A 27,952-nucleotide genomic window follows, 5' to 3' on the forward strand; every position below is an offset into this window, starting at 1 on the left:
ACCTATTGTACTCTTTGCTACCTTTCCCCACCCTCCTCTCTGACCTATCACCTCCATCCTCACCCCCATTCACCTATTGTTCTCTTTGCTACCTTCTCCCCAGCCCCACCCCCACATTTATCTCTCAGCCCACCCTACCCCCTCCACATTCCTGATGAAGGGCTTATGCCGAAATGTTGATTCTCCTTCTCCTCGGATGCTGCCTGCCTTGCTGTGCCTTTCCAGCACCACAATCTCGACTCTGACTCTCCAGGATCTGCAGTCCTCACTGTCCCCTACCTTGGGGAGCTGTCAATGCCTATCTTCATTTCACAATCCCATTGCACAAAATAGCAATAACCTTTAAATTACGTGTAGGAGTCTGATTTAAATACATTTAAGGTTGCCCTGCGTCTCCATGGTGATATGCCCCATTTTCCATGATTACAGCATGTTCCCATGCATTTTGTTCCTGAATGCCCACAAGTCTTCCCTTGCTTGCTGGGATCAGTTCATACTCACAGCTTCCAGCTTGACAACAGTTTCCATTTTCTTCACTGGAATCTCCGTTTCCATGTTAACGTTGATATCCCCTGCAGGGCGAAAGAGTGGACCTCCATTTGCCAATGCCTGGTATCCATGTATTAGTTTCGCTGAACAGAAACCAGGGGAAATCCAGAGGACAGGGACAGACAGAAATAGACAAGGACAGAAGAAAGGGGAGAAAACATGAGAATATGGGTGGAGATTACATCAGAGGTTAGAAACGAGGCAAAAGTAAATAGCAGACAGAGTGTAGGAAAAGTTTACACCCCATTGATTTGTGATGAAATACATGCCATCCAGACAAGAGGAAGTTCTATAGGTTACAACTTGATAGCCACCTATCTCTTTCACAGCTTTGACAAAGGGTCAGTTAGACTCGAAACGTCAGCTCTTTTCTCTCCTTACAGATGCTGCCAAACTTGCTGAGATTTTCCAGCATTTTCTCTTTTTTGGTTATCTCTTTCACAGCTTTGTTTCCCTTTCAGGGTGGATTTTTTTCCTGCCGTTGAGCAGATGGTGGAGCTTCATGCTCAGAGGTGCAGGATCAGGAGTATTCTTCAGTACAGGAGCCACCCAAGAGGTCATAGGGCATCCTTACCTACTGTCTGCCCTCAGTCCAGACAGGTTCCTAAATTTCCTTGCATACACTTCAGTGCATGCTATAAAGCATAGAGGACAGCATTACAGAGCTTCTCTTACCTCAGTGCACTAAGAATAAGGATTGATGTATCTTTTTCAAATACGTAAATGATCAGATTCAAACACCATGAAACACTTGAACAGATCCTATGATTTTAAAAGTAGAGTCCCTGATGGATAAACCTCTTTTGAAAGTTGCATTGGTTCCAATGGAGCTACCTCAGCAGCCAGTTCCAGCAGGGAGTACCAAGGGAGGCTGACTCCTGGTGGCACTGTTGGACAGTGGCCAGCTGTTTGACTGGCAGCTCCTGGATGGGGGAGCCTTCTCAACCTGAGCCAGTATACAGGAAGACAGCCAGAAAATCAAGTCAGAGTTTGGCAGGGCGAGGAGACATACTTGAGGCTTCTCCGTCAAAGGAGTGAGGCCACTACCTCTGCATACAAATCTGGCCTCTGACCTTTTCTATGATTTCCCAACATAAAATTAAGTAAATGTAAGCAAGTTCTGTACTGAAACTGCTAACGTGACTTTCTAAAATTTATACTTCAGTAGAAGTTTCTTTCCAAGGTGATTAATGTATTTGCTTCACTCACCCAAACATTCCAGTTTATTTCCATCTTTTCAGTTTTGAGAGGATTGGTGGTCAATGTCCCCTTCATTAGTTGACTTTTCTGTGATGTGATTTGCGCTGGGACTGCACAGGAAAAGCCACATTTGGCTACACTGGGTCAGAATGCTCACTAAAAGCACTAAATCCATGGAATTAAACAATGAAAAATGTGAAGTTTTGCATCCGAAATAAAGCAGAAAATACCAGAAGCATTTGGCAGATGTGCCAAAAGTTAAAAGAAAAATTACAGGATATAGTGTTTTTTGCAATACTGATGAATTTTCAGTATCTTCTGCTTTCTCTGTTGACCTGAAACTGCATGGATTGATACTCACAGTCCATTCATTGTAATGTATAACTATCTTCCATGGAGTCAGCACTTGCAACAACTTTATTTTGTAACAATATGTTTTAGAAACTGAATTGTTTCTCGAGCACCAATCCCCTCGTCTGGAGAGTGTGGTTGCCAAGACCATTGGTTTTTAAGAAAAGGCTTTTGTCCACAAAGAGAAGAAAAACAGGGGTAATTCTGAGACTTGCTCACAAATCCCTGCTTTGTATGAATGAAGGGTCAAGGATAATGGTAGCCATGCTGGGAAACCTGAATAAGCAGATCTGTGATTGGCCAGGACATGTGAGCCACAATCACCATGTCCCTGTCCTGACTTACATATCGAGAATTTGTCTTCGCTGGTTTCTCCACAGATGAGAATTGGGGTTTTAATAAGATGCAAATTGTTGAAAATTAGACAGTCACCACTCAACGGTAAGGTACTGATTATATTCATTGGAATTGAGAAGAATCTTATAGAAACATAAAATTATGAAGAGAATAGATAAGATAGAAGTAGAGAGGATGTTTCCACTGGCGGGTGAAACCAGGATAAGAGGGTATAGCCTCAAAATTAGGGGGATCAGCTTTAGGACTGAATTGAGAAGGAGCACCTTCACCCAGAGGGTTGTGAATCTATGGAATTCCCTGCCCAGTGATGCTGCTTCAGTAAATATTTTTAAATAGTTTTTTGTGAACAATGAAAGAAATAAGGGTTACGGTGAAAGGGTGGGTAAGTGGAGATGAGGCTACAAAATGTTCAGCCATGATCTTATTAAATGGTGGAGCAGGCTTGAAGGGCCAGATGGCCTACTCCTGCTCCTAGTTCCTAGATTCTTATGTTCTTATTACTGAAGTTGCTGTTTAAAGGGGCAAATTGGGGAATAACCTTCTCTGTTGTAAATGATGTTTTCGCTCTTACTGTATTTCCCTACCTTTCTCACCATTACTCACACCGCACCAGCGAGGGGAAAATTTTGACCAAAAAATGATGGAGAGAATACGGAGGTAGAAATTCATCTTGTATTGGTCACTGGTAAAGGGTAGTGAATGGCAGTGCAAAGATACAGCCTGAGGGCTGTTTGACATTGCGTCTTGCTGCAAGAACTGGGCGAGTTACACTGTGACCCCTGACTGGGGCTTTAGGACTTTGGCCAGCGCTGACACAGGTTGACCATGGTCAAGTCCTGCAGCGAGACATTATCACCAGGCAAAGTGGGATGGAGGTGGTCAAGTCTGGCCTGGCAGGAGAAGCTAGTTCATCTTTTTTGTTCACAATTTCTAGTGGTCCCTCTGAGAAGTGGCTGCTGAAGGCCCGGGCTCAAAATACCTGACACCCACTGGAGGCCAAGGCCTTGTACACTTGGAATGTTCTGGAAAGAGTTGTTTAAAAGCTTGTGATCTGGAACGTCCCCCCAGTTTCTCACAAAAAGAAAGTGAATGTGATTGAATTTCTCTCTCATTAAGACCTGTTCTGTTCCTATCTTTTGATATAGTCTGGCTGAGCTACAGTAACTAACATAAATTCTAAAGCTGCCATGTAAATACACACATCACCTATCTGGGGAAAATGCGTTGATATTTCTTACTGTAATTCATTCTTCTAACATAGTGAAATTCAATGACAATCTAAGTACATTCCTCAAGAGTTTGGCTGAAGTGACCATCTGTTGGTACTATGGCCTGAAAATTTGATGCTTTGAATTTGTTCTGAAGCAGTCAGACAGAGGTGGTGCAAAGAAACATTTAATGCAGTCAGTTACAACCCCAGTTTCCTTCCTTGAGGTGCATGACTAGGGAAACACAAACTCTGAACCCAACTTCCTGTCCAGGTGAGAAATAATTGAGCAAGTTTCATGGCAAGGCTCCAGAAACAAACATGAGGCCAGATTCCTGACCGAATTGGCAGGGGAGACTTTGCACACTACCGTGTCCCTGAATGCTAACCTCAACTCCTTCAGTGAGCTCTCTCTGAGACCCCCATTTAAATATTTTGGTAATCTCCCAGTGGTATGTCAATAATGGACATGAAAGAGAAATGAGTGAAACACTTGCTCCTGTGCTCCATGTAACATGCTGTGGTGAAGGGCTGAAGGTCTCCTTTGATGACATAGCAAGTTTGGTCACTGGGAATACACTTTTGCTATGGCACTAATGTCATTTCAATTCATCTGAAATTGCATTTTTCATGGAACCCCAAATATTATCCATAATGACTGAAACTGTTCAATGTTATCCACTACAGTGAGAAACTGGAGGAAGATTACATTAAGCAGAATTGGAGGTTACAGGATTTCCATTCTGTCCTCTTATGTTAAACAAATAAATAATTAATTGGACATGATTTTGGCTTTGTACATTATAAGTTTACGGTTTTGGAAATCCCTGATTGACACACATCCCAGCTGTTTATACTGAGCGCAAACCCTTACCTGGACCAGTTGGCATGTATTTAAGAAAGCAATAAAGGAAGATAGAAATGTAGTATGGGGAACCATCGAAAATACAGTGGAAACCAATTTACACAAGACCGGATTGTTTTTCAGTGGCTCCTGCTTTGTCCAATTTGCAATGAACTCATTAATTTCTTTAACCATGTTAATTGTTTAAGTTTTCCAACAAGAATTGAAGATTGTTACAATTAACATCTCTTATTGCACTCACTTATAATCTGATTATAGATAGGATTTTTATACATTAGAATTGTTTAAATGGTCTGTGGATAAGAGGTAGGGTGAATTTCCATGAATAGAGAAATGTAGTTAATTGTTCACCCAAATTTAGGAATTCTATGGAAGCAGATGCAAATCCAAGTTATTGCTAAAACATGTACAATTTTTACTGTCAACAGTAAACTCATAATGTCAAGAAATGAAACCCTCTCTTTGTGAAATGTATTACAAGTTAAAATGGAATACATATTAAAATATATTGGAAGGAAATATAATTACAGTTGCACAAAATAAAAGGCAGATTGAATATAAAATATTTAACAATAAAAGTTAAAGCAAAATCAGACAGCTTGTTAAATTCTTCAGATCTGTTAATCTTGCTGTTAAAATGGAAAAGATAAAGTCATAGAGTCATACAGCACGGAACCAGACCATTTGGTCCAACCAGTTTATGCTGACCATGTTCCCAAATTAAACTAGTCCTGCTTGCGCTTGGCCCATATCCCTGCAACTCGTTCCTGTTCATGAACTTATCTAAAAGTCTTTCAAATATTCTAACAGTACCTGCATCCACTTCTTCCTCTGGTGGTTCATTCCGCACATGAACCACTCTCTGTGTAAAACAGTTGCCCCTCATGTCCATTCTAAATCTTCCTCTTCTCACCTTTAAAACGTGACCCCTGACTTTGTACTCCCCTACTCTAGGGAAAAGGACGCTTTCATTCACTTTATATCTGCCCCTCATGGTTTTATAAATTTTGATTTGCTCACCCCTCAACCTCCTATACTCCAGTGAAAGAAACCCCAGCCTATCCAGCCTATTGTTCTCACTCAAACCCTCCATTCCTGGCAACATCTTGGTAAATTGTTTCTGAGCCCTCTCCAGTTTAATAATATCCTTCCTACAGCAGGACAACCAGAACTGTAGACAGTACTCCAGAACAGGCGTCACCAATGTCTTGTACAACCTCAACATTATATCCCAACTCAGATACTCAAAGTTCTGAATTTATAAATTTATCATTATAAATTTAAATAAATTTATCAAGGAATTAATAAAACAAGTAAAATAGAAGAGGAGTTGTCCATGTCTATTCAGGATGAATAACGTGAAGGGGACAAACACAACCTAGATAAGCAGTCTGGAAACTTTCTACAGTCTCCCTCATTTCAACATGAGATGAGCATCTCCCTCTGCCTTGGAGATAGGTTTCTATTTCCCACACTGGCTTATTTTTGTTTAGAAAATTGGATTAATAAAGCAATCCAACCAGAGGAAAATGTAATGAGGAAGATGTATTCTGAAGGTGGGTTTGCAAAGTTGCAAGGAATGACTTGTAAGAATTATAGTTAGTCTTTTGGTGCTATAGAACATGAATTTTAATGAAAAAAGACACATTTTGTCAAGATTTTTTATCTTGCATTCATCAGAATGATTGAACAATAAAAACAAAAGTAAAGAGAAACTACCCACTGTAGGAGAGAAAAGAGTTGAGTGGTTGGAAAGTGGACTCTGATTGGTAGAAGTTTTGCCATGGTAAATGCACCAGTTAATGATGACTGATATTTAACTGTAAACTTTTGTTTAAATTTTAAACTTAGGTAGGCGACTGTGATTGGTCAAGGCATTGCCCTGATTCAGAGAAGCATCATTCCTAATGAAGGGCTTTTGCCTGAAATGTCGATTCTCCTGCTCCTTGGATGCTGCCTGACCTGCTGTGCTTTTCCAGCACCACACTCTCAACCCTGATTCAGAGACAACCTATTTGGTTTAAAATCTGGTCCTGTAAAGCTAGTTTCGTGAGTGATGTTAATTGTATACATACATTAAGTACACATCAGAGACACCTTTCCAGGAGATGACTCTAAGAAAAAGTGAACAAACAGATGAGAGCTATCAGAAAGATAAAGGCTGGATAAGGTACAATAAGTTGCTACATGTTTGAGAAAAGTCTTGTGTTTTAGTGTACCTGCATTCACCCAGTTCTGAACTTTATTCTCCGGTGGTCGGTAGATGAACTTTCTCAGGGAACCAACAGCATGTGAACCAACCAGGGTGTACCTGCCAAAAGCACGGCAGTCTACCACACGGATATTAAGAGGAGGGTGAAGAAGTTCATTTTCAGGCAGATCCTATAAACAACATGACAGAACGGTGTTAAGAGAAAGAATATGTTTGCCACATCAGAGAATAAAGTTAACAGGTCAGGTAGCAAGTGTGCAGAGAAAACAGAGTTAATGTTTTGGGTCCAGTGATCCTTCAGACTTCAATACATTACCCAAAATGTTAATTCTGATTTCTCTCTGCAGGTGCTGCTGAAACTGCTGAGTTTTGCAATAAATTCTGATTTGTTTGATTTCAAGCATCTGCTGTTCTTTGTTGTCTATTTAAATAATATTAATTTAACAGACTGTAACATTGGTGCAGTTATTACGGTTCTCATATCACAATACATCACTGAGATTCGACTTGAGCACTGAGTGATACAGCTCATCTCTGTAGCAATCTCCTTGGAGAGAAATGTTAACTTCCACTTGTAGCCATTACCACAAATCAATTGTTAGAACTGCTCCCAAGGATAATGTATGAGAGACAGGGGTGAATAAAGATTGAAGTGAGAATACTCTGGGTATTCGCTGGTATGACATTCTCTATACTTTCCTGCACCACAACCAAACAATATTTAGACCAGAAGATATCAGAGCAGAAGTCTGTACTGCCCTTCAATGAGATCGTGGCTGATGTGATAACCCTCAACTCCACTTTCCTTTCCTTTCCTTTCCCTATAGCTCTTGATTCCCTTACTGAATAAAAATCTACATATCTCAACCTTGAATATACGGAATGATTCAGCTTCAACAGCCCTGTGTGGTAAAGAATTCCACGGATTCACTGCTGCCCGAGACAAGAAATTTCTCCTAATCACTGTCTTCAATGTGAACTCACTTATTCTGAGTTTATGCCTTCTAGTCCTAGACTATCCCACAAGGGGATACACCTTTTCACATTTACCCTGTCAGTCCCCAAAAGAACCCCTGTGTTTCAGTCAGGTTGCTTCTCATTCTTTTAAATGAGAACTGGCCCAACCTATTCAATTTCTCCTCATAAGACAGTTTCTCCAAACCCAGTATCATTCTACTGACCCTCATCTGGATTACCTCCCATGCCAGGATATCTTTCTTTAGATATGATTTGGAGATGCCAGTGCTGGACTGGGGTGTACAAAGTTAAAAATCACACAACACCAGGTTATAGTCCAACAGGTTTAATTGGAAGCACTAGCTTTTGGAGCGCTGCTCCTTCATCAGGTGGTTGTGGAGTATAAGATGGTAAGACACAGAATTTATAACAAAGGTTTACAGTGTGATGTACCAGTGTGATGTATCAGTTATATCGTACTGTAAGCTTTTGCTGTAAATTTTCTGTCTTACAATCTTACACTCAACAACCACCTGATGAAGGAGCAGTGAAGGCTGGGCCCAGTATACGGAAAGAATGTGTTATTTTTCCTGGGCAATTGCCATTGGGGCAAATGAAAAACAAAGAGTAATTCTCTTGACAGTTTGTGGACCCTCAGCTTTCTTGGGTATTAGGAGCCTAACTTTCCCTGAGGCACCAGATATTAAATCCTTTCAAGAATTGACGGATTTAGTTATGGAATACTATGACTCCAAGCCTCCTCTAATTCTGAGATGCTATCGGTTTTACTCAGCAGTTCAAGAACTGAGAATCAATATCTGGATCTTTGACAAGGTTAAGACGACTGGCAGAGGCATGTGACTTTGGACTTAATGAGATGCTAAGAGACCTTTTGGTATATGGGATTAATGATGTAACAATGCAAAAGCACCTACTAGCTGAAACCCAACTGGACTTCAAACAGGCACTGCAACTGACCTCAGCATTGGAAAATGTGGCAAGTGAAACATGTGAGTTGCTACTAGTCTCTTGTACTAGTGGAAATACCTTGTCCACAAAACTCTATCTAGGCTACTCAGTATTCTGTAAATTTCAAAAGTTGCAAACATGGCGATGAAGAATAACTTTAATCATGGAGCTTGTTTGCTTAAAATTCAAAATAGGATGATTAAACTATGAATAGTCATCCTCTGTCATCACCTCATTCAAGTCAACTCTTTGAAATAAGAGAATGATGTGATTAAGGCAGAAAATGGGGCACGTGATATACAGTCCACACAGCTCTATATAAAACATTGACATTCAAGATAGTCAGTCCTTACCACTTCAAAATACTTGACCAAGGTGCTGAAATTTGGATTTTTCTTGTAATTCTGAATGACTGCAGACTGCACACCCTTCCCAGCACATTCAATGTCAACCCGTGGCCTATCAACCTGTGCCAGATTCACACGCTTCAGATCTCTCAGACCCCAAAAGAGAATCTGTAAAAAATAACAAGAGATCTTCTACATCAAGGCAAATGGGTATGTAAGGAGAAATAATGTTGTCCTATTGCTCCAGGTCAGATCTTTTACTGTCTTGAATTAAGATCTGTTTGATATATTCTCATAATCAGATTTCAGGCTTGTGTTTAAATCACATATGAGATCTTCCTTCAATCCAAATATTTGGTGAGCACAGTGAAGAACAAAGATGAAGCATTACTACTTTTGCCTGAAATAACTTGGTGCTTAATTCTATTCCGACACAGATTAGATAAGCAATGCTGTTTTTAAAATTTTAAAAATGTGCTAGAGAACTTCTGCAGGTCTGACCACATTTATGGAGAGAGAGAAACAGGGTTTACAAATTTGACTTTTCTTCAGAACTGCTCCCGATGAGGAAACATTCTCTTTACATCTCCCCTGTGAAGATTCCTCAGGATTTCATATGTTTTAATCAAATCATTTCTAAACTCCAGCAATATAAGCCTAGCCTGTCCAGCCTGATCTCATGACTAACCTCTCATTTCAGCTATTAGGCTGGTAAACCTTTTCCGAATAACCTTCAATGCATTTACATCCTTGCTCGATATCTATTGGTGTGTTTCTCAGACTATCTGATGTTGGGCCTTAGTTATGGGACTGACTCATGTTCTACTGCACAGTCCCTCAATATTCCAATGTGTCAAATTATTGGGTTGACTCAACTTCTAATCATTTACCCATGACCCCTCCCAATCCCTCCTCTGCCCCACCTCCACCACCACCACTGACTAAATATGTCAGAAAGATTACTTCCCTCATTTGTACAGAATTTGTATTTGTACAGAAAGCTGGCAGATTGTGATCCACCATCTAAACTGTGCATTAGGAATTTTTAGGAAGACCTTTCACTCTTAACCAGTCCACCTACCATGTGGTTGACTCCCTGTGTGTAATCAGGTCAAACAATGATGTCTGTAAACACAACAAATGCTAACCCTGTGATTTTCCATGTAATAGTCTTATGTCTGTAATAGTGCTGAGGCTGTCAACACTTACTGCCATTTCTCTGGCAAACTGACTGAAATCTCTGGCATCTGTAAATGCACAGCTCGACACTGAAATCCTTAGGTTCCTATCAGTGATACCTGCTCCTCAACAGGATGGACTGTTCTAATCTTGGATGTAGTCAATGCAGAATTAATGATCTGTCATGAATATCAACATTCTCTCTGTAAAATCCAATGGAAATGTTAAACCCTACTTGATCAGGCATAACTCATTTTTAACAACATACTAACTCATCACTGAACTCTGCTCCTGAAAAATTGATTTATACAAATATGGAATTTCATTCCGTTAGATGGACATTTGGAATATAGCTTATGTTTTAAAAATAAATCATTGTTTCCTGCCAGTCAGACCCAAATAATGTCATCATCACTGTGTGCTGGCACTGTACTGGAAACACAACTGGATGCTATGTGATTGTTACTCCTCTTGCTGTCTCATTTCTGTTCTCTTCTGCACCCCACTCTCCTCTTTCTGTACCACCCCTCTCTCCCTCCACTTGCCACTTTGATTCCCATACTGCTAGCTATCCCTTGCTGGCTTTGGTATATAAATGTTGCAAGGTGACATCCCAAACGATCCTTAATCTCAATCTTAATGTCCCAGTCTTTCTGTTGCTTTCAGAACAATAATTAAACTGTGGGAAATTATTCCTATTTTTTTGTCTGCTCTGCAGAGTGAGAGTTCTTCAGTTTGATCAGGCTGCCTGCACTATTACTGAATTCTGTGATGTTGCAGTCGAAGAAGCCCATGTTCAGGAACTCCCTAGATCCTCACAGGCAGCTTGTATCGAGGTCAGTCAGGTGTGCGCTGCATTGCTTTGTTGCTGACCACACAATCCAGGCCAGTGCAGTGTTTGGAACATGGTGAAAGGGTTGCCCACCTCAATCCTGTACTTGCTCAGCACAGGCCGGATTCCCTTCGGTACCGGGAGAATCGGACCACGCTCAGAGTCTGTTGGACCATCAATTGGTGGCAGATTATGTTTTCCTGAAGGAGGAATCTGCATTGAAAAATAAAAGTATGCGTAAGTAATTTTTAAAGGAAACATCTGAGATGATCTGTCTGCAACACCCCCCCCCCCCCCCACCCCCGCAAATAGAAATGAAAGAAAAAGCAGCATCTGCAGTTCTTTTGCAAATCTCCAGATTAACAAAATCAGTGAAACTTAATATTGCCTCTGATTTGGGAAGTGGGTCACGATAAAATCATTTTCTTCGTCTCAAAGGTGAGGCAAGAACATAAATCATTTCAAAAGGCATTACCGAGCCACATGTAAATAATAAGCCACTGTAACCTACAACAAATGACAATACCACACAGGAACAGGCCCTTCAGTCCACCAAGATGAAACATAACTTTTCTATGACCTCAACCGAACAAAAAAACATCTGGGAGACAGTTTGAAAGAGGGAAAGAGGTTGCAATTGTGAACTTCTGTTATGTATTGGTTCACCTCTTCAAACCTTGGCTCTCACCATCTGGATGCACAACAACAGCAAGTGCTTGGGAATCACATCACCTTTAAGTTTCTCTCCAGGCCACACACTATCTAGACTTAGGGTATGTGTTATTTGAACAACCAATAGATTTTTGCAGAAGGCAAAGCGACTGTGGTAACTCCTATGAAATCATGCACATATCCAAAAGGTTCCACGTGCAGGATGATTAGCAAAACACAAGGCTAAGGAGTTTCAAGGTAAAATGGGAATGGATGAGATGGATGATACAGACAGAAAATCATGAATATTCATTAGAATGGTCAAAAAGTGTGGTGCTGGAAAAGCATAGCCGATCAGGCAGTATCCGAGGAGCAGGAGAGTTCACATTTCAGGCATAAACCCTTCATCAGGAATCGGGTGTATGCCTGAAATGTTGACTCTCCTGCTCCTTGGATGCTGCCTGACCGGCTGTGCTTTTCCAGCAACACACCTTTTGACTCTGATGTCCAGCCTCTGCATCCTCACTTTCTCCTATTTGTTAGAAAGGTTAACTTGGCAAATGAGCTTGTTGCTGGACTCCTCCCTGATTCTAATAAGCATCAATGTTTTGGTTAAATATTCTGTTAGTAGTCAGCTAGAGGGGACAATAGAAGACAAGGAAGTAACGTGGGACTTATGAGGATTTGTGGAGCAAGTAAAAAGATGGCAAAATGTTGATAGCCAAATGGAAAGATAGGAAACTTTGTGATCCATAAATTACTTTCAAATAATTAGAATGAAATTCAAAAGGGCCTAACTCGCTAACTGTGCCCGATGTCTCATGTTTCAAACCAATATGGAAAGGCAGTGGTGAACTGTGTAGCTATGCAGAGTATAAATTCCTCTACACCCCCATGATGTGCAGGAGAGGCACTGTGTTGGGAAACCAGACTCCCTGGCCTTCTCTCAATTACGTTCTTTTTGGCAGCTGATTAGCTTCAGTCTCAATTCAGTCAGCTGTCCTCTTGGGACATGAAATAAAAGTTATCTCAAATCACTAATGTACTGCATTGTGACTCTGTCACTATCTTGCCATCCATAGCTGGTTTTATCTGTTGCTGTTTGATCCAGGAGCTCTCTGGTTGTAAACTGAGAAAGGGGAGGTGCAACAAGCCCTGGGTGCCCTTATACATGAGGCACTGAAGGTGTACATGCAGGTACAGCAGGCCATGACGGCGATAAAAAGTATGGTGGATTTCAAACCAAGAGGATTCCAGTAGAGGAACTGGGTGTCTCGCTGCACTTGTACAGACCTTTGAGAGACCACACCTGGAATATTGTGTGCAGTTTTGGTTTCCTTATCTGAGGAAGGATGTGCTTGCTATAGAGGGAGTGCAGCAAAGGTTTATCAGATTGATTTCTGGACTGATGTCTGAGAAGAGGTTGAATCAGTTAGCATTATACTTGCTGGAGTTCAGGAGAATGAGGAGAATCTGAGAGACCTATAAAATTCCAACAGGACTTGGAAGGGGACTTGCAGGAAAGCCAGTCCGGATGGCCACTCCCAGAACCAGGCATGACAGTTTAAGCTTAGAGGGTAAACCATTTAGGACCGAGATGAGGAGAAATTTGTTCATACAGAGGATGGTGAGCCTGTGCAATTCACTACCACAGGAAACAGTCAAGGCCAAAACTGTTTTTAAGGAGGAGTTGTATAAAGCATTTCAGGCTAAAGGGAATGTGCAGGATAAATGGGAACAGGCTCTTGAGTTGGATGATCAGCTATGATCACATTGAATGGCGGACCAGGTTGGAAGGGCTCTTATTCTCTATGTTTCTGTGAGTCCCATGTAGGCAAGCACACAATTCATGTAAGAGACTTAGATACAGAATTACTAAATGGGTTCAAATGGTAACAGAGATTATTTTTAATGTTAACAGAAGCAAGTAGATCAATGACTTCAATTAGAAGTGATTAGAAAGATCAAATATGAATGCATTGAGCTTTTTAGTGAGAAAGTCAGGGACCCACAATGTGCTTTCAGAATCATCTGTTTGTATCGCCTGTCCATTAGATGGAAGTAATATCAAATTTGAAATGCAATTGTTTCACCTTAATTCTTCACTGGTAATGACTTGAATTAAAAGTCACTGATCAAATAACGGAATCATTGTAGGCTTACGCAATGTTCTGTTTTACTTCAAAATAATTCTGTTGCATACAGGACAGGACACACAATCCCATTGTATTTTCATTTTCCATGTCGTACGCACACCACCTCCAGACAGTCTTCAGTTAGAGGAAAGTGAACAAATGAAAATCTGTTTTGTTCTTTTATGATATTAATAACTGCGTCAATATGTGCTCAATTCATAGGAAGAGCACCTGATATAGAGACGGGGGTTTCAAATACTTGGGAATGATATGGTTTTATTTACAAGCAGCAGTAAAAATCTCTGTGATACTGCGACCTGAGCTACCTCTCTTCACACTTAAATGAATCATGATACAAATCAGAGACACAGGTCAGCCAAGTATTAAGTGAAGGGATAAATGTAGGGGAATGGGTCTGGGTGGGTTGCTCTTCGGAGGGTCGGTGTGGACTTGTTGGGCCGAAGGGCCAGTTTCCACACTGTAAGTAATCTAAATTTTAAAAAAAACTTTAGGTGTATTTTCCGGTCTGTTCTGAGTTAGCTGGGTGCTATAACTGGACCTTGTATTGTTATTCAGGAGGGGTATAACTTTTATCAAAATGAAATCTCGCAGCAGCTGGGGAGACAGAAACGGAGTTTGCATTTCAGGTCAATAAATCTTCATAACATCTGAAAGGCCATCAGCCCGAAACACTAACTCTGCTTTCTCTCTGCACAGAAGCTGCCAGACCTGCTGAGTTTCTCCAGCACTTTCTGTTTTCATTTCAGACCTCCAGCATGGGCAGGATTTTGCTGTTGTCTTGTGGTGGTGATATCATATCCAATGCTGCAGCAAGGTAGCTTTGTGAAGATCTCCACTGAGTATAGGATTAGACTCACACCATCCAGTGGACAGGCTGACAAATGAAGAAAGCTTTGCTGAACTGGGAGATAGACTTGTGAGGGAACCCCAGCATGACCACTACCTTTAAGTAAGGAAGGGAAGATGAAAGTAAATGAGAATAAAATTGGGCCCTTTATCTTACAACCATGGAGAGAAAGATTAGACCAGTGGAAATAATATACTTATTCAATTATTTGATTTTCCTAGCATTAATTAACAAATTACAAATAGGATTTTGTTGATAGTTCTAAATGAGAATTCCCAAACTATGAATCTAGGCAGCTGAGGTTTCACTTTGGTCAGAAAAGAACTCTAATGCCACCGTCACCCTAGGCCTCCAGCAGGTCAATGAAAAGATCTAGGAGAACATGCTGAAGGAAGCTAAACAAATGTAATCAAGAGTTAAAGAGAAAATGCTGGAAAATCTCAGCAGGTCTGGCAGCATCTGTAAGGAGAGAAAAGAGCTGACGTTTTGAGTCTAACTGACCCCTTTGTCAAAGCTGGCCCCAAACACTCATTTCAGATTAAGCAGTGTTTCACTTGTACTTCTTTCAATTTGGCCTATTGCAGTCGTTGCTCCCAATGGGGTCTCCTCTATATCGGAGAGACAAAACGCCGACTGGGTGATCGCTTTGCTGAGCACCTTCGGTCTGTACGCAATCAGGTCCCGGACCTTCCCGTGGTTTGCCACTTCAACACCCAATCCTGCTCCCATGCCCACATCTCTGTCCTGGGTCTGCTGCAATGTTCCAGTGAAGCTCAACGCAAACTGGAGGAACAGCATCTCATCTTCCGACTAGGCCCGTTACAGCCTGCTGGTCTCAACACTGAATTCAACAACTTCAGATAATTTTATTTCATTTTTTTTTATCTTTATTGCTACCTTTGCTTCTGGAGCCATGACTCACCTTCTCTCAGCCTCGTATAAATACCTCTCAATTTCTCCCCTTTTTTTAGCTTTGACAAAGGGTCAGTTAGACTCGAAAAAAACTGCTGAGACTTTCCAGCATTTTCTCTTTTGGTTTCAGATTCCAGCATCGGCAGTAATTTGCTTTTAATCAAGAGTTATTTCCATTCGGGGCAGCATTACCTGCAGGAGTTCAAAAGCAGCTAGCAAGTCTCCAGCAGTGGAATTCCCCCGGTAGATCTGATAATACTCTAGTGGTGGGGGGAAGCGAGGAGGACAATAATCTTCTTCTGCCATCTTCACTATAGGCTTTGCAAATGTTCGGCCAATGTACTCCGCTTTTCCCTGCAAAAGGTACATTTGTTAATCACTACCCAACACAACTGAAGTAAACAGAAATATATGTAGACATCCAGGTTTCCCAGATGTTCTTCTTTGGCCAGTATGCAACATCAGACTGTGACTTTGACAAGAGTTTCTAACTAACATTTCTGAATGGAACATATCAGGACTTAACACTAATTTCATGCCACAGTCAAATATTGGAATCAATTCAATTACTTTTTTTAAGTCTAGCATTATTGCTCATGCATGTCTAATCTGGGAATTGTGGCAATTGGCACTTATGTTATTGTTGAAGGGTTTCTATTCACTATATCTGCTACTCCTCTACAGTCCAACTAGATTTCTACTGACATTATCAGATTTATTTGATTATTCTTACCGGATCTATGTCAAACTTTGATGGCTGTTTTATTTGATGTAATGTTGTATTCAAAAGATGAAACAGTGATAAGGTTATAATTCTTTGTATAATGAACTAAACCTATTAATTCTTTTTACTAAGAAAAGAAACATTCAAAAACCTGGAATTTTCCCAAAGAGAGTTCTTCCATTAGTTGACTTAGTGAAATACCTCCACAAATTAACTTCTAACTATTCGGTCCCTGGCTTCATCGGTACCGATTTTATTTTGAGAAATTTATATTTTGATGTCTCCTTTAAAGTGATGATATTGTAATAAGCAGCATTACTGCAGATTAACTGCAAGTTAAACACACAAACTACTTCCTTGAATAAAACTAAAATAATTTCAATTCACACAACAAATGACTTGAAAGATATGCTACATCAGATTGTCAATCTGAAATTTTCAATTGAAATTCAGTACTCAAGGTTTTTGAATCAAGATGCATTTTCAGATGAGGAAAAATAAACATCATGATTGTAAGCATTTTTAGGATGAGTAATTTAACAGCACTAAGTCCCAATGGATAATTCTGTTTGAGAACTTCAGAATAACTAAGCAATGACATGCAAAACCGAAACTAGAACAATATTTCATAGCTAATTATGAAGCATGTTTGCATTTGCTATTACTAATATGTGTTAGCATACTCATTTAATCGGCTCTAAGTCACTTTGAACATGATGGTGTCAAGAAAATAAATCCATTCTCTTGGTTTTCCTCCATTATTTGCCAATTTTTCTCTGCCTTTCCTTTCCTGAAGCTGCCAATTCTGTATGCGAGCAGCAATGTATCCAAGTAGTTATAGTGTGTGCACTGAAAGGACTAGCTTTGATCTTCTAGTTGTTGGTGATGGAGATACACGGATTGCATTAGTCCATGAGTATGCAGACCATTGGGTTAAATAATTCAGCTTTCACTGCTGGCCCACATTGTCATGGATGCTCAGGTTTAGGCTTTTAGATTTGTTCTGTGCTCGACCATTTTCAAAGAGCGAAATGGTAGGAATAAAACATCAGTGAAGATATAAATACCTGTACTAGATTTTGAAATTTGGAGGGGGAGAAAAACAGAAATCACATGAAGTCTTGAACATAATAATCCGAAGTGTTTACTTAGTTCAAATATATAGTGCTGTCTGTGACTACACAACTCACAGCAGTAGATTTAAAGATGCAACAGTTTTCATGTTGTTGCATCTTTTATATTGAGCTGACTAATCTAGTGAAATTCTATTCTAAAACTACTCAAATCACAGCTATCAGAACAATGCGCACTCTACTTAGCCCATAATACACAAGGTGTCCAGCAACAGAGGTAAATTAAAAGAAAGCAGAAACATACCATCAGCCTTTACTTACCATCTAAATTATTTATAATGGGAAAAATTTAAACTTCTAAGAAGGAAAGGTTGAACCGCAATGACTTAAAAAAAACATTTTCAGCTCTAAACACACACAGGTTTCAATTTCTCAATTCAAAGTTGTCCTGTATATCTGTTTAACATGGTTAATTGCATAAAAAATGTTGAGTTTCAGCTGACCCATTGTGGAAGGTGATATATAATCATGGAGAATTCCATTTCTCAACACATTTGGTGTGAGGGGAAAGAGGCAGTGCTGGTCTGTCTCTGGTAATGTAATGTCGATCCTGCTAACTGTTCTTACAGAGACTTTGTTGTTCTTTATAAAGGAATCCATGAATTGCACACATTCCCACTTTCTCAGCTGAATAAAGTTGTACGAAGAAGAGTGATCTTCTGGAGGACAAGGTTGTAGTAAAGTTAAATGAATCAGTTTCAAGGAGGTTTCAACTGTATCAGTTAAAAACCCAAACTTCTAATCTTTGTAGCTATTAAGAAACTAAATAGCCAGGCTCTCAGGATACAAAGAGAAAGATTGATTTTAACTTGTAGTGATGGTGGAAAATCAGTCGCAGCAAATTGTTTGCCGATTGTACACCTGATCTGATTTTCAATGAAGTGAGAAATCAGATAGAGTATAATGGATGGTTAAAGGACTCTTGTGGTACAATGGTAGTGTCCCTAGCACTGGGCTGGGCAGTCTCAGTTCAAATCTTACTGCATCTGGTTAATTAGAAACTATCTATAAATAGTTCCACACCTCAGGAAGGACAGACTGGCACTGGGGTGTGTCCAGCGGAGATTCACACGGATAATCCCTGGAATAGTAGGCCTAACATACGATGAACGGCTGAGGATCCTGGGATTGTATTCATTGGACTTTAGAAGGTTGAGGGGAGATCTAATAGAAACCTACAAGATAATGCATGACTTAGAAAGGGTGGACGCTGGGAAATTTGTTTCCGTTAGACGGAGAGACTAAGACCCGTGGGCACAGCCTTAGAATTAGAGGGGGTCAATTTAGAATGGAAATGAGGAGACATTTCTTCAGCCAGAGAGTGGTGGGCCTGTGGAATTCATTACCACGGAGCGCAGTGGAGGCCGGGACGTTAAATGTCTTCAAGGCAGAGATTGATAAATTCTTGATCTCACAAGGAATTAAGGGATATGGGACGAATGCAGGTAAGTAGTGTTGAAATGCCCATTAGCCATGATTAAATGGCAGACTGGATTCAATGGGCCGAATGGCCTTGCTTCCACTCCTATGTCTTATGGTCTTATAATGGATAGCAATGAGGTGCAGTGATAATATCCTTATCTCTGAGCCAGAAAGTGTGGGTTCAATCCTCATTTGTCCCAAGTTTATCACAACATGCTTTGAACAGATTGATTAAAATGACAATAATGACAACTAATGAAGTATGACCTTATTTGGTCACCATGGAAGGCTAAAATCAGCCCCTGGTTGATAGGGAGGAACAGAATCTGAATCGATTCAATAGATGGTTGAAAATTAATCAGTCGAGAGTGTGGTGCTGGAAAAACACAGCAGGTCAGGCAGTATCTGAGGAGCAGGAGAATCGACATTTTGGGCATAAGCTCTTCATCAGGAATGAAGCCTTATTCCTGATTGAGGGATCCTGCTCCTCGTATGCTGCCTGACCTGCTGTGCTTTTCCAGCACCACACTCTCGATGCTGATCTCCAGCATCTGCAGTGCTCACTTTCTCCCCCTTGAAAATGTAAACAGTCCATTTGAAGGTGAGTAAATGCAAGATAGTGGACATTGGAACTGAAAAGATAAAAATGTGGATATAGAAGTGTACAGAAGCAATTAATGACAAAGATGTGTTGCAGTGTTCAATAGAATGAGAGGTATATTGACTTTTCTATGAATGAAGGTGTTCATTGATTCAAGGAGCTTTTAGTTCATGCCGTATGTTCTTGCAAACCACCAGGAACCATGACAATCTTTGTACATGCTCAATTAAGCAGATACACTAACTTATATTTTTATGAAACCATTAATATTCATTGTAACAGTGAAAAATATTCATACACATACTGACATGACTGGAATTTCTAACTGGCTGAAAAATACAATCATTAGAACTCCTTACCACAGTATCCTGGTCATAAATTTCAATGACCACAATGGGAGGGTCATCTCTAAGTTCCTGTGCTTCACCATACAGCTCAATGTTATCAAACACCAGCAACTGGTCCCATGTCGGACAGAGAGTCTCCTGTAAAACCTGTGTATGACAGATTGATGAAACTGAAAACCAATTCTACATATTTATAATTTCAATGCCATAACAATTTCCATTGTTCATCACCAACGTTGCTGTCCTTGGTCTAGGGCATGCCAAACTCTCTGCTGTTATACCATAGTTTCTTCACAATTTTACCAGGTATGTAAGGACATTGGGGCAGTGCTATCTGTAGGAAATGTTTGTGGGTGACCTTACCTTTTACAAATTCAAACAACTGCCCCTTAAATCACTGGCACTGAACTTCATATTAGCCTTGATTTTAAGCGTATCAAAAGAAAATAAGCATGATTGTGAATCTTCATTGAAGGGAAAGTCAAAAAAGACTGATACATACTTTTAAACTAAATAAACAGGGTGTCCACTACCTTGTATATTATTGTTGAACTGAGAAGGTAGGCTGATGATAGGCTCCTCTGCTCCTACCAATGCCGATCTTGAGGCTAGTATGGTCTGTTTATTCAGTCCTCTGATCTAAATCTGCAGCACACCAGCACAGATTGAAGGAACCCAGGCTTATGCTCCCATCTGAGCCCTCTGTGTCACTCTATGTAGGGACCACCCCAGTTTAATAATCTAAAATAAAACAGCTCCTGTCATTGTTGTCCCAAACTAAAGTGTTTTCACATCAAATATCTGATCAATATTTTAGGTTAGTGCAGTGGAAAAGCCAATACAAAATATCTGGCAAGTCCCATACTCATCGTTGACTGTTTACCCAGATGTCAGGAAGAAATATATTTGCAATGAAACTGGCTGCCCTCCAGGTACTTATAGGGACTATCACTCAATTAATTTATTAAATTTCGATTGTGGAGATGTCAATGTCATCAGAAAGGTCAGTATCTGTTGCCTATCTTTGGTAGTGAAATGCCTTCTTAAACAAAAGAAGTCCATATCTACAGAGCTATTAGGAATCATGTTTTTGGTAAAAGCTAAATTAGTATGAGCTTTTATTTCCTGCAACTGTTTTCTCTTTTGGTTCTACTAATCCACCAACCTTGCTTGGGGCATCTCTTTGTGGGAAATTCTTGTCTGTGTTTGTAACTACTCCCTGCAATAGGGAACTGCTGACTGGATGGGAGTGGATTGATCAGTTGCATTTCTTGGTGTTAACAATGGAAATTGTATCAAGTTGGAGAATTTCTTTGACAGAAAGCATTCCATTTGGGTTGTACGGTGCGTAATTACCTCAGTGCATTGGCTTTGTGTCGAGAAAAAGACACGGGCAAAAGGATCAGACAGGCCACTGCTGTCTGCAGCACACAGGCTCCGTGCTTGGTACATGTGAACTCGGAGCTGGAAGAGCTGCTTCTCTGTTTGGGTAATTAACAAAAACCCCAATAAGAATTATAACTTAATTCAACTTTGACAAATTAAATTTTATTATCACTGCCTAAACATTATGGACAGTCCATTTTAAACAAAAATATCTTCTATCTTCAAAGAACTTCATGCCTTGAAAGGAGCAACAATACTTTTGTCAACTTGCACAAAATAAAGTGGAAGACTTTTTTTTAACTCAAAATAACTTTATGTCGTTTTTCATCTTCTTTCCTCCAACTAACTAATCCTTCAATTATATAGAAGCATTAGCTTTCAGAACGCTGCTCCTTCATCAGGTAGTAGTCACCATCAGCAGCGCTCCAAAAGCTAGTGCTTCCAAATAAACCCGTTGGACTATAGCCTGGTGTTGTGTGATTTTTAACTTTGTCCACTCCAGTCCAACACTGGCTCCTCCAAATCATTTCAATGACATGCATGATGTTCTGAATGCTGCACTGGTTAAACATCTATTTTCAAACTCAATACTTACTGATATAGGTCAGACTTATAGGAGGGAAGGACTGTAACCCCTGACCCTGAACCGCTTTGTTTTCTTCGTATCCACTGGGCAGGCCGGTCAGGAAATCCTTGCGTTGCTTATTTAATCCCAGCCAAAAGTAAACCTCGATTTTAGCTTGAACAGTCCAACCTGCAGTGCCAAAGCCTCGCTTTCCTGGGAGCTGCAAATAAGGCAAGTCTATATGATGATTTAAACAAAGTGAAAGCGATTCTGCAATATAATGACTTTGAGAGGGAATCTGCTTCCTGAAAACATGCTTCATGAAGTAAGTGGCTGAAACATTCTTTTTTGGATAATCCCAAGCATTTTAATGAGAGTCATAAACACATAGAATTCCTACAGTGTGGAAACAGGCTATTTGGCCCAACAAGTCCACACTGACTCTCTGAAGAGCTTTGCACCCAGACTCACTGCCCCACCCACCCTATCCCCACGTTTCCCATGGCTAATCCATGGACAACGGTCCTCTGAAGAGTAACCCACCCAGACCTATACCCTATTACTATACATTTACCCCTAACTAATGCATCTAACCTATACATCCCTGAACACTATGGGCAATCCACCTGTCCTGTACATCTTTGGACTGTGCCAGGAAACCGCAGCATCCGGAGGAATCCCACGCAGACACTGGGAGAATGTGCAGACTCCACACAGACAGTTGCCCGAGGCTGGAATTGAGCCTGCTGTGCCTAATTGAATCTTTCCCCGTTTCCAAAGCGTGCATTCCATTTTCTTCCAATCACCAACAATATGGAAGAAATAACAGGATCACTAGGATACACAAGTGACAGTTGGCAAGGCTTTATAATTGGCCAATGGTTCTTTAAGATTGGAATGTGGAAAGAGGTTTAGGGGTTTCTGACTGTAGCAAAATCAAAAGCACAAAGTTCCCATTGGGAAACCAGCACTCCACCACAAACCTTTCAGCAGCAAAATCAGAAAATTTGGGAGAAACTCAACATCTCTGGCAGCATCTTTTGAGAGTGGAAATGGAGTGAATGTTTTCAGCTCAATTTGACTCTTCTTTCAAACTTTCAGGGGGGTGTGAAAAGGATGTTTTTTATGCTGATTATGGAGGAGGCAGGAGTACTGAACGGATGATGAGGGCACCAGCGCAGAAGACAAAGTGAATGCTATTAAAATAGAGAGAGAACCAAAAGTGTAATTAATAGGTGTAAAAGAATGAAAAGCGTTTTCACCAGGCTACCTTCGCAATGCTTACAAAATGTTGCACATAATCTGAAAGGAAACGAGTCAATCATTCAAAGGTGGATTGACACAGGAAAGAAGACATATGCCCGAAAGGAATAAGAACAGTTTCAGGAGGAATTTTGCACCAATAGAATTGTAAAGCACAGGAAGAGGCCACGCAACTTACTGGGAAAACTTAGTCTGTTCAGTCTCATTCCCACACAAGTTGCTTTTCCAAATATTTATCCTTTTTTTCATTCATTCATGGGTCCTGGATGTCACTGGCTAGGCCAGTATTTATTACCCATCCCCAATTGTGCCCAGAGGACATTTGAGAGTCAATCACATTGCCATAGGTCTGAGTCACACGTAGGCAAGACCAGATTAGGGAAGGAAACCTTCCATTCTTTATGGGCATTAGTGAATCCGATAGGTTTTCTTTAACAATCAATAATGGTTTTCTGGTCACCATCATACTCCTGATTTTTATTGAATTAAAATTCCACCAACAGCTGTGATGGGATTCGAACCCAAGTTCGCAGAACATTAGCTGGGTCGCTGGATTAATAACCTTGTGATAATATCACTATGCCATCACCTCCCTTTTAAATGTGTTATAAGAGACTCCAGGAAGACAGGATAGTTTTACTATCATTGTGATGATGCACTTGTTTTCCTCCACCTTATTTTGTATTTATCTAAAGTTCAGTACTATTCAGGTGATTGAAGTCTGAGCACTGATTGTGGAAATGTTAATGGTTATCGTGAGGAAGAAGAAAAAACAAACATTCATCTATTTAACACATTTCATAATTTCAGGACATCCCAATACAATTCACAGCCTGTAAAACATTTTTCAAAGTGAAATTCATGAAATGTCAGCATTCAGATAGTTTAAAAACAAATAAAGTTAAATCATTTAATTCCTCTTCAGCCAATTCAATCTCTACAACTTGATTTTGAATGTAATTGCATACCAGAGCTTTGTATCCATTCAGAATTGGAAAATCCTTGTTCTTTTCAACCTTTGTGATGCTGACATTTTATATGACATATTAAAACAGGGAATTAGATTAAAACCTCAGAAAAACATGAGACTTTTAAATGTGTTTCTATAATGTGAATGATTCTGTTCGAGCAGCACAAAATTGTTCACCACCAGTGGTGATGATGTGATGTGGTTGGTTTTCACTTTGAAATCCTTCTGCATTATTGTTGCATAACTATCGTACTGTATTACTGCTGCATAACTATCGTACAGCATTACTGCTACATAACTATCATACAGCATTACTGCTACATAACTATCGTACAGCATTACTGCTGCATAACTATCATATTGTATTACTGCTGCATAACTATCGTACTGCATTACTGCTACATAACTATCGTACAGCATTACTGCTGCATAACTATCATACTGTATTACTGCTGCATAACTATCATACTGCATTACTGCTGCATAACTATCGTACTGTATTACTGCTGCATCACTATCGTACAGCATTACTGCTGCATAACTATCGTACTGTATTACTGCTGCATAACTATCATACAGCATTACTGCTGCACAACTATCGTACTGCATTACTGCTATATAACTATCATACTGCATTACTGCTGCATAACTATCGTACTGCATTACTGCTACATAACTATTGTACTGTATTACTGCTGCATAACTATCGTACTGCATTACTGCTACATAACTATCATACTGCATTACTGCTGCATAACTATCCTACAGCATTACTGCTGTATAACTATCGTACTGCATTACTGCTACATAACTATCGAACTGTATTACTGCTGCATAAATATCATACTGCATTACTGCTACATAACTATTATATTGCATTTCTGCTGCATAACTATCGTACAGCATTACTGCTGCATAACTATCGTACTGTATTACTGCTACATAACTATCATACAGCATTACTGCTGCATAACTATCGTACTGCATTACTGCTGCATAACTATCGTACTGCATTACTGCTACATAACTATCATACTGCATTACTGCTCCATAACTATCATACTGTATTACTGCCGCATAACTATCGTACTGCATTACTGCTCCATAACTATCGTACTGTATTACTGCTGCATAACTATCGTACTGCATTACTGCTCCATAACTATCGTACTGCATTATTGCTGCATAACTATCGTACTGTATTACTGCTGCATAACTATCATACAGCATTACTGCTGCACAACTATCGTACTGTATTACTGCTGCATAACTATCGTACTGCATTATTGCTACATAACTATCATACAGCATTACTGCTGCATAACTATAGTACTATATTACTGCTACATAACTATTGTACTGTATTACTGCTGCATAACTATCGTACTGCATTACTGCTACATAACTATCATACTGCATTACTGCTGCATAACTATCCTACAGCATTACTGCTGCATAACTATCGTACTGCATTACTGCTGCATAACTATCGTACTGCATTACTGCTACATAACTATCATACAGCATTACTGCTGCATAACTATAGTACTACATTACTGCTACATAACTATTGTACTGTATTACTGCTGCAAAACTATCGTACTGCATTACTGCTACATAACTATCGTACTGCATTACTGCTGCATAACTATCCTACTGCATTACTGCTGCATAACTATCGTACTGCATTACTGCTACATAACTGTCATACTGTATTACTGCTGCATAACTATCATACTGCATTACTGCTACATAACTATTATACTGCATTTCTGCTGCATAACTATCATACAGCATTACTGCTGCATAACTATTGTACTGTATTACTGCTGCATAACTATCGTACTGCATTACTGCTACATAACTATCGTACAGCATTACTGCAGCATAACTATCATACAGCATTACTGCTGCATAACTATCATACTGTATTACTGCTGCATAATTATTGTACTGCACTACTGCTCCATAACTATCGTACTGTATTACTGCTGCATAACTATCATACTGCATTACTGCTACATAACTATTATACTGCATTCCTGCTGCATAACTATCATACAGCATTACTGCTGCATAACTATTGTACTGTATTACTGCTGCATAACTATCGTACTGCATTACTGCTACATAACTATCGTACAGCATTACTGCAGCATAACTATCGTACAGCATTACTGCTGCATAACTATCATACTGTATTACTGCTGCATAATTATTGTACTGCATTACTGCTCCATAACTATCGTACTGCATTACTGCTACATAACTATCGTACAGCATTACTGCTGCATAACTATCGTACTGCATTACTGCTGCATAACTATCGTACTGCATTACTGCTGCATAACAATCATACAGCATTACTGCTACGTAACTATTGTACTGCATCACTGCTGCGTAACTATCGTACTGCATTACTGTTCCATAACAATCATACTGCATTACTGCTGTGTAACTATTGTATTGCATAACTGCTGCGTAACTATCATAATGCATAACTGCTGCATAACTATTGTACTGCATTATTGCTGCGTAACTATCGTACTGCATTACTGCTGCATAACTATTGTACTGCATTATTGCTGCATAACTATTGTACTGCATTATTGCTATGTAACTATTGTACTGCATTACTGCTGAGTTTGTAATCCTATTGCATCTTCTGAATTGAAGATCATGAAGACCTATTGCTGTGCTTGTGATCATAGAGGGGGTGTATTTTAACCTGATTTGCCCCGTTGCGCTGAGTGCTCCTCCAGGCTCCACAAGGGAAATCAGAGCTCATGTTCCCCTTGGGCTCACTCCAACCATCAAACGGAACCCCTTAAGCCTCTGCAAACTTAGATCAATGTTGGTAATAGAATGGGAATGGGGGCTAATCCTTTTTATTATTGGTCAAAATCTCCAAGGTGGGCTTCCTGTTTCTAAAGAGCATTAACTCTTTGGGCTCCAGGAATTTGAATCCTCCCGATAATCCTTGCTTTAAGAATAGCAGCTGTTTAGAGTCTCCAAGTGGGATGACATTACCTTGAGAAAGACAGTCTTAACTTTGCCACAGTCTTTGCCTGTTTCTTCATCCACTATGGAATAAAGAATATCCTTGGATGGAATTCGAGCATATGCAATCCGTTTGTTGTTGCTCATCATCCAGATGAATATTTCAGGGATGCTGTGCTGAGGCTGCAAAATCAATTCACTGGATTAGTAAAGGCATTGAAAGAAGCTACTTCCAAAATAATGATGGAGGGGTGAGGGTTAGGACGCCTGCGCCAGTGTATTCAAAACAAAATGAAAATTGAAGAAGGGGGCCCACTGTTATAATCTGTAAAATACAAACATTGGTTTAGGAGAAAATAAGGACGGGTGAAGAGAAGATGGAGTGCAGCGAGGATGTATGAGAGAGACTATGAATTATTCTGCAAATACATCAGTGAAAGGAGAATGGTAAGTTCGCCCCTGAGAGGAGAGAATAGCGAGTTACCTGAAATGAGCAGAGATACTTAAATACTACAAAGGTGAAACTCTACAGATTCTGGAAATTCAAAAATAAAACAGGAAATACTGAAAAACTTTGAAAATCTTATTTTTACACTTATTTTCTCGAGTTATTCTTTAACAAAATTATTCAGAATTAACTTTTGACCAAACAGGTAGATGAGAGTAAACCGATTGATGTGGTGTATATGGATTTCAGCAAGGTGTTCGATAAGGTTCCCCATAGTAGGCTATTGTACGAAATGCGGAGGAATGGGATTGTGGGAGATGTAGCAGTTTGGATCAGTAATTGGCTTGCTGAAAGAAGACAGAGGGTGGTGGTTGATGGGAAATGTTCATCCTGGAGTCCACTTACTAGCGGTGTACCGCAAGGGTCGGTGTTGGGTCCACTGCTGTTTGTCATTTTTATAAATGACCTGGATGAGGGCGTAGAAGGGTGGGTTAGTAAATTT

The 27,952-nt window shown here is 39.9% G+C and overlaps 1 protein-coding gene across 8 annotated transcripts in view; it reads right to left on the reverse strand.

Annotated features, from left to right (window-relative positions):
* Nucleotides 1-27,952, reverse strand: part of otofa (otoferlin a) — a 373,830-nt gene that overhangs the window by 71,646 nt on the left and 274,232 nt on the right. For 5 of the 8 annotated variants that reach the window (XM_043676329.1, XM_043676356.1, XM_043676348.1 and 2 more), the window contains exons 23-31: nt 27,033-27,185; nt 21,800-21,989; nt 21,175-21,299; nt 19,831-19,965; nt 15,784-15,945; nt 11,119-11,238; nt 9,021-9,182; nt 6,749-6,911; nt 502-632 (exon numbers count right to left, since the gene is read on the reverse strand). In XM_043676329.1, the coding sequence (XP_043532264.1) occupies nt 502-632; nt 6,749-6,911; nt 9,021-9,182; nt 11,119-11,238; nt 15,784-15,945; nt 19,831-19,965; nt 21,175-21,299; nt 21,800-21,989; nt 27,033-27,185 (1,341 nt within the window). The remainder of the gene's footprint in view (nt 1-501; nt 633-6,748; nt 6,912-9,020; nt 9,183-11,118; nt 11,239-15,783; nt 15,946-19,830; nt 19,966-21,174; nt 21,300-21,799; nt 21,990-27,032; nt 27,186-27,952) is intronic. The other 3 variants (XM_043676366.1, XM_043676363.1, XM_043676360.1) reach the window with 1 other exon arrangement.

The sequence above is a fragment of the Chiloscyllium plagiosum genome, chromosome 3 (genome assembly GCF_004010195.1).
Source record: "Chiloscyllium plagiosum isolate BGI_BamShark_2017 chromosome 3, ASM401019v2, whole genome shotgun sequence".
Taxonomy (NCBI): Eukaryota; Metazoa; Chordata; class Chondrichthyes; order Orectolobiformes; family Hemiscylliidae; genus Chiloscyllium; species Chiloscyllium plagiosum.